General features: G+C 35.5%; 1 protein-coding gene across 1 annotated transcript; it reads right to left on the bottom strand.

Annotated features, from left to right (window-relative positions):
• Nucleotides 1-8055: 8055 nt before the first annotated feature.
• On the bottom strand, nucleotides 8056-9487 carry LOC122059765 (putative disease resistance protein RGA3). The gene is made up of 2 exons (XM_042622829.1): nucleotides 9180-9487; nucleotides 8056-8158 (listed from the first exon to the last, which is right to left on the bottom strand). The coding sequence occupies exons 1-2, from the start codon at nucleotides 9485-9487 to the stop codon at nucleotides 8056-8058; spliced, it is 411 nt and encodes a 136-aa protein (XP_042478763.1).
• Between the last annotated feature and the right edge of the window lie 300 nt (nucleotides 9488-9787).

Below are 9787 nucleotides of genomic sequence, written 5' to 3'. Positions count from 1 at the left end.
TGTAGTCAAATTCTGCAACTTTATTGTCTTAGGATCTGTGGGGTTCCTAAGCCTTCCCATCGATTTTGGGAGCTTCATAGACTGACCAAATTCATTTCATTTGGGAGAAGGATAAGAATACAAGAAACCATAGTTCTAGGTTCTGGAAATTTTGCTCGAAATTTGTTGGTTTCGACCCACCCCGAGATTTTTAAGAGCTTGAAGTAAGAGGGTGGTAATTCATAGAAGCTCAGCATCAAGATGCTTTTCACCCATTCAAACTTGAGATTTTTAGTTAATTCCCAATCAAGGATATGAAAATCCCTCTTCCATTCCTGTCTCTATCTTTTCCTAGGGTGGCATGGGACTACGCAGTCGCATAGCCTCAATTGCAAGTGGTTTCATATTTGCATGTGGTTTCCTATTCGCAAGTTCTCTGTTGATCTTCCAAATTCATTATAGCTCATAAGTAAATTGCCCTGGTTTTGGAAAATGTACACTACTGCTTAAAGAGGCAGCTCAGGTAGGGGTGTCAATTGGTTAGTTTGGTTCAGTCCAGTTTTGGTTGGGTTGAATCGGTTTTAAGTTAAAAGTGGGTCAAATCAAAACCAATACGAATTTTGTTTTGATCTGATTCGTTTCGATTTTTTATCAGGTTGTTACCGGTTTGGTTTCTGTTTTTCATTGATGTACATTACAGAATATTGAAAATAATGCATTTTATCCTTTTTTCAGGTTCGGTTTCGGTTTGGTTTCTATCAGTTTCACAAAACCCCAAATCAAAACCAAACCAATCGATCAAATTTGGTTGATCCAACTGGTTCGGACTGGAAATTGATACTCTTTTAGAGAGTTTAGGGTTCAATCCCTTAAACAGCTGACAAAAAGACCAGGTTGAACCATCGTCCAACATGAGATATCCTTTTCTACCAAAAAAAAAAAAAAAAAACATGATAGCTCCTTGATGGGCACATAATTCTACCATGTGGTTAGTCATAAGGATTGAAATTTGTGGACAGATAAGATCCAAAGCCTCTGCTCACATGTCAAGTTTTTTTTTTTTTTTTTTTGTGGGTGCTCAATGGTAGTGAGCATAGCCCCAAACCGAAGCCCCCATGTGACAAGCAGTGCTTCTATAAGACCAACAAATGATAATGGGGTGTGTTAATTCGAATTCACAACCAATCAACTTGAATGGTGATGGGGTAAGGGTTTCTTTCCGTTAGGCTATCAATTCCATTGGCACATGTCAAGTTTGAGACCAATTGGAATCAAACAAAGGAGGTCACATCACAAAGCAAAGCATTGAAAAATTCTAGACCCAATGCTTCATGGTTCTAAGAAAGTTCATTGGTTGTTGTCATCTATAAAGTTGACCCAATCTAATTAATGTGGGGGCCTCAGCCTTCACATTCCTGATTTCATTTATTCTAGAACTGTCGATTCTAAGACTGCGTTTGGTAGTCATTCAGTTCTAGAAACGATGTTTCGTGTAAAAAAACATAATTTGTAATTTCTGTGTCAAAATGTTGTTTTAAAAAAAAATGGTGTTTGGTGAACATGTTTCAGGAACGATTACCCTAGTACACTTTTTTTGTATTTGGAACAAAACTGAAATGACAGAACAAGGTTTCGTCATTCCATCATTTTGCGTTTTTAGTGTTTTTTTTTTCACATTTTCGTTCAAAAAAAATTGAAAAATACCAAGTTGACACCAAACGTTTTATTCCCTTTTTTTTTATTCCCATGGAATGGAAAAACATTAGAAACGTTTTTCTGGATGGCCACCAAACGCAACCTAAAGCTTTTGAGACCAATTGTTCTCTCTCTCTCTCTCTCTCTCTCTCTCTCTCTAACTCATAGAGAAACCCAACCGATTCATATCCCTCAATGTATCAAGATTATCAGGAATATTTTTACCTGTTTCATCTTCTGCTCAAGAGGAGTCGGAGCTAGGGTTTTAGACTTTTAGCTTCAATCTCCATCTACTCATCATGTGATTCAACCATTCTTTCTTTCAATAAAAAGCATTCTCGTTTATGACCAAAAAAAAAAATCACGTGATTCAATTCTATTCTCTTGGGCTTGTTTCAGTTCATATACTGAAGGGTTTGGGAACTTGGGATTTGGGTTTAGTTGTTTCAACGAGATTTTCTCAAAACTAAAATTCAAAATTTCATCAAGAAATAATCACAAGAAGGGGAAATAGAAACAAAAAATTGATAAAATTTGATTGGGAATATAATTAAATCTATTACAATAATTCTTTCAAAGTGTCAATGCTAGAGAGTAGAGACTACAAAAACAATTCACAAAGATAAATAGATTCATAAATACAATGTATCCTCACCTTTCTTTTTCTTCTCTTGAGCAAGGGAGAAACATGCCACAACCCAAAGCTAGAGAGATGAATGAGAGCACTCACCCTTGTGCCCAAGAGAAATGAAGAAAAGAGATAACCTGCATGAGCCCACCTCGTTCCCTTTACTTCGCACTTTCAAAACAGATTGATCAATATGCAGAAGCTCCAGTTGAGGTTATTTTTTTCTTTTTCCATCTAATTATAGTGATAACCTGCATGAGCTGCCTTCATATATATAAATAAAGGGTTTGTATGGCATTGGATGGTAGGGTAAATAATTTGAATTTGAAATTGAAAATTGAACACATGGGGCTCATCTAAGTGATTCTGTAAAGGGATGTTTGAGGCTATAGTTTGGGTGCATTGACACAAATTGAAGATTGTTTAAGGGTGTCGATTGGTTCGGTTTGGATTATTCGGTTCAAGATACAGAAGGTAAAATCAAAATCGAACTAACTCAATATGGTTTCGATTTTTATTTAATTTCATATTTTGTTTAGATTATATTTTAGATGTTGTAGTTAACTTTTTACTTTTTCACCAACAAAAAAAGCCTTATTTATTAGGGTCATAATTCATCAAACTTTATTCGAAAATTATAGAAAAATTAAATTTATTACTCACATTCATTAAAATATGAAAAAATAATATAATTTTATTGATTTTCTTATCTAGTCCGAGTGAATGATTTTTAATCAAGAAAAGATTCCAACTTTGGTCATTTTGACATCCATAATCAAGAAAAGATTCCAACTTTATTGATTTCATACCTTTTGGTGAAAAGTTTATTTTGTATTATATTTTAGCATTTCGTGGAAGCTTCGTGCCCTTGAGCGAGTCAGAGATCAGCAACCTAACGAATCAAATTTAGAATCGTCGAATGTCAACTTAGTATTTTTTATGATAAAAAAATGTCAACTTAATGTTACAGAAGAGAAAGAAGTTTTTATTAAAAAAAAAAAAAATGTCAAATGTCAACATAATACGATAGAAGAGAAAGACGAACGCTATATTTGGTATGATTTTTTTTTTCAATTTTGAATTAATGTTATGAAATAGTAGAGAAATAGACTTTTGCTCTTCCTTGAAATTGTTTTGTTTGCATCAATTTGAAATATTTTAAGAATATAAAATCTATTTAGTTGTTTAATTTTTGAGAATAGATTTTCTATATTTCATTTGGAGGATGGTGATGGTGGTGGTAGTAGTGGGGGCAGAGTCAAGAAACAGTTGGTTGGTGGTGGCAGGGTAGAGGCAGAGGTGATGGGTGATGGCTGGGCAGAGCGGGGTGGGGCCAATAAGGGGTTGGTGGTGTGACCATTAAAAGTGAAGGGTGATGTATATTTTTAACTTGAAATTATTGTTCTGTTCATCAAATTAACCATGTTCTCATCAAAGATCAAAGATCAAAGATCAAAGATCAAAGAAAATATCAAGAATGAAATCAATTACAACTGTTTAGCTGATTCAAATTTTATATTCATTTTGATTTCTATTTCATTGAAATAAGATGCAAAAATTAAACCGAACAATTTCAGAAATAAAAATCACCCCATGAAATTGTAATAGAAATCGTACTGGTTCAAGCCGGAGTCAACTTCTCCTCTCCACAATGCAGCAACTCACATGAGGTTTTGTTTGATCTATTCTCACCACTTGGTTGTTTTTTCTGATTATGCCAATGGTTGAGGCAGTTGGTCCTCTCTTGAAACACCAAGGAGGGGTTGGAAAATGGTATCACCCATATAAAGTCAACTCACATGAGATTTTATTTGATCTAATACCACCCACTTGGTTTTTTTTTTCCTAATAAGAACTTGGTTGCTTTGTTTGCCTAGGCCAATTTGTTTAGTTGTTCTTGCCTTGAAACATGCACTAAGGAGGGGTTTAAAAATGGTATCATCTATACAAAGTCCATATAGGGCCTACATGATCAAAATAGGAGAGAGAGAGAACCCCACTATTTATTATGTGAGAAGGGTATATAGGAATCTATACAAGGGCATTCAAGCAATATTTTCCCCAATTAGCAATACTTCTTATATTCTTAAAAAAAGGGAAAAGTTTTCTTCCACTCATGAAATAGGGTTCATCCACCCATCTAAGATCATTATTCCTCTGTCTCCTAATATATGAAATCGATATTGTTTTGTTCTTGATTTCAATCCCAAGACACAGAGATCCCGTGAACAAGAGAAAATATCTCCTAAATAAAAATTTATATTTACATTAGACGCAAACCAAGGATGACTATTGCTTATGAATCCGGATTAGGTTCACCTATGAGAATAATCTCATATGTCATTGATTCATGGATTTAAAATCTATTAAATGAAAATAGAGCAAGTAGATTCTAAATCCACATATTAGAAACTTACAAAATTGTTCTCATATGTGAATCTGATCCACGGTCTCATTGCTTCTGTCCTTGAGGATGCTAGCGCTATTATCCAAATGATGGGCTAACAAGTGTAGTTGATGGCGGGCAAGGAAAACCGGGTAGAAACTCTGCTATTCCTATGAGCCATGTGTGGTGGGTCCACAATGGTGTGGTGGTGGTGGCAAGGGCCGTGTTGGCCCCAAAATTGAATATTTAATTAATATTAATATGTCATGTTGTTATTACATTTATGCCATTTTTTTAGTATATTTTAAATCTCAATGTTTATTTATTTATTTTTAATGTTATTTTCCATATTAAACAATTTTTTTTTTCTTTCCCGTTTTATCAAACTATGGTAGAAAAAACTGCGATAGTCTCCATGGAGGAAAACTTGGGGCCCGTTTGATAACGTTTCATAGAAACGGTAGAAACGAAACAAAAAGCGTTTGATAAAACTATTTCGTTTCACTTGTTTTCAGAAATAGAAATATAAATTTCTACCTATTTATGGTTCAAGAAACGACCTAGGCGATTCTGGAAACGACTCGTTGCCATTCTTTCGATGGGTACTATCGACTTATAGAAACATGACTTATCAAACATCTTTAATTCCATTTCTGTTTCTAGAAACAAAAATTTATGTTTCTGCCGTTTTTTGAAACAGAAACGGCAGAAATGTTATCAAACTGGCCCTTGATCTCATCTCTAATTTTGGCCCAATGAAAAAAAAAAGTTGAAAATAGTTCAACTAAGACAAATTCTTAGTTTACCTCAATCAGACTACTCTTAACCCAAATAGTGATTTTCTTTAAAGCATCCTCTCAAGGCCGACATCGATCTAATCATTTCTTGAGATCGGTCAAGGTCAATATCAATTTAGATCACCTTGGATCGAACTGTATCGAATAGATTTATCCCTATTTTTTAATATATATATATATATATATAGAGAGAGAGAGAGAGAGAGAGAGAGAGAGAGAGAGAGAGAACCATGGTCCTAACTTACTAACCATTGGAAAACAAGATCCTCTCAAGTGTGCCAGCCCCTCCAATACACATTGGACAATTGGGAGACATTTAGGGAGTGTGCCCCAGTGTTGCCAACCATTCAATACGCATTAGAGGGGCTAGTGCACTTGAGAGGATCCATGTCCGATAAAAATTATGCCTGATTATGTTGGATGTTGAGAGACAGAGAGAGAGAGAGAATTGCGAATCCCCTTGCCCTATTTGTAATAACCGGGGAGGGAAGGGGAAACGAAAACGGATAGTACGAGTTTTAAATAGTGAAAAATTCCAAAGGATACAACAAAAATAAATAAAGAATGATAAAAATGGAAAACGTGTAGATTTTAAATAAAAGAGACTAGAAAGCTATAGTATACTCATATGAATTAAGGAATTATTACATGAATATATGCATCTAATGTTAAAAACAACTATAATATTCAATATTGATTCATATATATCTAGGACTCATTATAAGTTCAAAGATATATCATTGAATATAATCAAACACCAATTCTAAATTCATATATTACACATGTCTAAAGCTTTATTGAGCAATGTGGCTTAGCTATGATGTTGTTCATTGTTGTCAACATAGTCAACACACTCTCAAAATGACGCATGCTCAGTTGGAGCTGAGAGTCATCACTTTTAAAACTTTTTTTTAGCAAATGTATCATTTTGTAGCTCAATTTTTGGGGTCATGCATTGAATTTGAGTTGAAGTGATATCATGAGAAATATAGACCATTGAGTTAACTTCATGTTGGAGAAAAAACCAGGTCGACTGAAGTTTGGGAAAGAGAGATATGGTCAATTAAGTAGACATTATGTTCAAAAAGTCAAGTAGTCAACCCAATTAAGTTGAGATAAAATTTTGGATGTTGTTGTTGTTGTTATGTTCAACAAGTCGAGTCTTAAGAACACCCCCCCCCCCGAAAAAGCGGAATGCTTGTCGTTTGCCCTTTTTTTGTTCTTATATTTGGGAAACATACAAGAAGTCAAGTCTTAAAAAACGCCAAAAAAAAAAAGGGGGGGGAGCGTATTTTAAACGTGTTTAGAATGGGAATGCTTGCCGTTTGCAGTTTTTTTTTTCCCATATCTTTAGAAAACATACGGAAAAACGTGTTTGTAAAAAATGAAAATGCAATTAAAATGAGCGTTTTTGCTAACAGTTGTTGTGATTATGGAATGTAATTTATCTCTTTTTCACATTTGGAACTCAAGAGCTTTGAGATGCTGGTTTTCTTACCATTCAAGGCCCCATTTGAAAATGTTTTTGAAATCATTACCAAAAAAAATATGTTTTCGAAAAATAGAAAAATATTTTTGTTGCATGGAACATTTTTTATGACAACTTTGGTTTGGAAATCTGTTTTCAAGATTTTGGTCTTCCAAAACAGAAAGAGGGGTTAGTAGGAACTAGCCCAGGTCGACTTGCAATCGAATCGGCTGATTTTGATCAGATTTTGAACCGGTTCAGTCTCCATTCTTTCATTTCTAAATCTTATTTTAGTTGCCATGTTTAACCACAATTACCATAAAATGCCATATATAGATCCTTTCAGATATAGGCTTTAACTATTTTGAGCTGCAGCCGTAGGAGAGGAGGACGTCAGCTTTCCCGGAGCTACCGGCTCAACCAGTGAGGAGGGGCAGGAGAAACTCTTCCAAGAGAGGAGGAGAGAGGCACACACAGTGTTGGGCACAATGCTACTGTACACAGCCTTCACCCTCATGGGAGCTGGTTTTTGAGGTCTAAAATTTCAGTTTATTCTAGTTAAGGGGAGAGCAATCCACTCTTGATCCACTTTTATTATCAAATTCCTTATGGAACAACTGAAGCTTGCAGGCAACAACAAGAAGGCATGTAACCCACATTAAGAAATGTTCCTAATTGGTTTTTGTTATTGTTACAAATGAGACTCAAGCAGCTAAGCCTACCATTTCACTTGATTGAAATCTAATAAGTATGAGAGAAGACCACTTTGATAGATCTTTAGGGAAGAAGACAAGGGTATAGAACTGTGACAACTAAGCTGAAGCAGTGAAAGCTTTTAACGCTAATCGATATGGAAGTGTATTTTATGGTCCCATATCAGCCATCTGTGGGGTTGATCTCACATCAGTTTCCAAAGGGAATTGATGTGGATTGATATGATATTGGGTCCCCTCACCTTATAAATCAGTTTATGGGGTTGAATTCTTCCAAGCCCGTATCAGCGTAGTTATTTTCATTTCTTCATTATATAAGATTCATTAGAAGTGGCTCTTGTAATGAAAGAAAGCATTTGTAATTGTTTATGAAAACAGATATTTCATGTTCAGCATAGCCTGTCTAATTCTTCATTTTGGAGTTTGAAATGCAAAGAAAAAGGCAACGAGTGTAAATTTGGGTTTCTTGCCAAAGCATATGAGAAGCACCACCTGGAAAGCAAAGGCAATGAAATAACAGCTTTAACATAGATTATCAGACTAAACTTGAAGCCAAACATTCTTTTTCTTGGGAGTAAACAAAATTGAAATGAAAATGGAACAAGCAAATTATAGTGCTACAAAAAAATCCCTCACCCGGGTGGGAAGGGTCAAACTAACAAAAATCACTTGAACAGAAAGTGAATCCTAGTTCATGCCTGTTAACGAGGTTAATTCGAAAGAGAGATTTCCTGTAGTATTTAAAAGGTATTTGTCTTGTAATCAAAGTCCCCAAAATCTAATTTTTACATGAAAAAAAAAAAAAGGAAGAAGAAGAAGAAGAAAGAAGAGGGACTTTATCATCAAACCAGTTCTACAGTCACATTCCACCACTATGTTTGAGAGGCCCATTTTCCTGCAAGATTTAGTTCTTCTAAGAAAGATGAAACAATTCAGCCAGATTATATTTCAGAGGACCATATCTGGAGGCAAAACATAACAGGAAAGTTGTTAAAAGACTAGTTGACTAAGTAGTTTTAGCATAGAATCAACGTAGATGGTCATCTGCTCTTTTAACATACATTGTCTTCGAAAAGGAAGGAGAGCACTGCAATGGCTTTTTGTTCACATATGACTGGAAGTCGTCAAGATTGGCTTTAACAATTTATTCTCTTTTTCTCATTATTGATTTCTGTTTCAGTGTCCTTTGCCCTTGTAAATTCACAGGCTCCTCCTCCATGCCTGCTCAAAAAAGATTTTTATTCTGCTAGGAAAGCAACCAAAAACAATTCCCATTATGAGCAAAACTTTCTCAAGGACATATTCTAGGATATCATTTTCAGAAATTGTTGAATGTGATCCAAGAATGGGTGCCCAAATGCAACCCCAAATCCCCCCCACTCCCACCCACCAAGAACAAAGAGAAAAAATTGGGGGGGGGGGGGGGGGGGTTACTCATACAAAGAATATGAAGGCTTTACTTGCTTCAGATCAAACAAATCAGGAAGGGAGGCTATTCTTTACATGTATAAACCTTAACACACTATTGTTTTCTTCAGGAACACACCAATCGTCTTCCAAGATCATTTCCCATCCATGCTTATCTATTTTATTTTGCAGGTGATCTGCAACAGCATCTACTGCCCCAGGCAATCCCATGCGTTTCTGTACAATTTGCCTACCAATTGCTTCTAATCCTGGATGTATATCATGTTTATCAGTACATACCATTTTCTTGAACAATAACAAACAGTCTTCCTCCGACAAAGCTCGAAGACTATGAGTTTGGATTGGGTTCATCATGGATGCCACTCTTTCACGCCTAGTGGTAACAATAATCATGCTTCCCCTGTCTGCAACTAGGAATGGAGCTCGCGAGGTATTCCAAGCACTGGGCTTCTATTGCATAGATCATCCAAAACAAGTAAAAAATTCTTCCCTCTTAGAAGTGGTTCTATGAACTTGAGCCCACTGTGATTCAGAGTTACAGACTCTAGAATCGCATTGGTTAAACTCGAAACATCAAAAGCATTTGAAACAGGGACCCATGCTCCTATATCAAAATACTTTTCTACATTTGGATCATTATAAACAATTTGAGCTAGAGTTGTCTTTCCAATCCTGAAAAAGGGGGGGGGGGGG

Source organism: Macadamia integrifolia, chromosome 1, assembly GCF_013358625.1.
Source record: "Macadamia integrifolia cultivar HAES 741 chromosome 1, SCU_Mint_v3, whole genome shotgun sequence".
In the NCBI taxonomy this organism is placed as follows: domain Eukaryota; kingdom Viridiplantae; phylum Streptophyta; class Magnoliopsida; order Proteales; family Proteaceae; genus Macadamia; species Macadamia integrifolia.
Note: the sequence above shows the minus strand (reverse complement) of the source record. Positions and strands in the feature narration are given on the sequence as shown.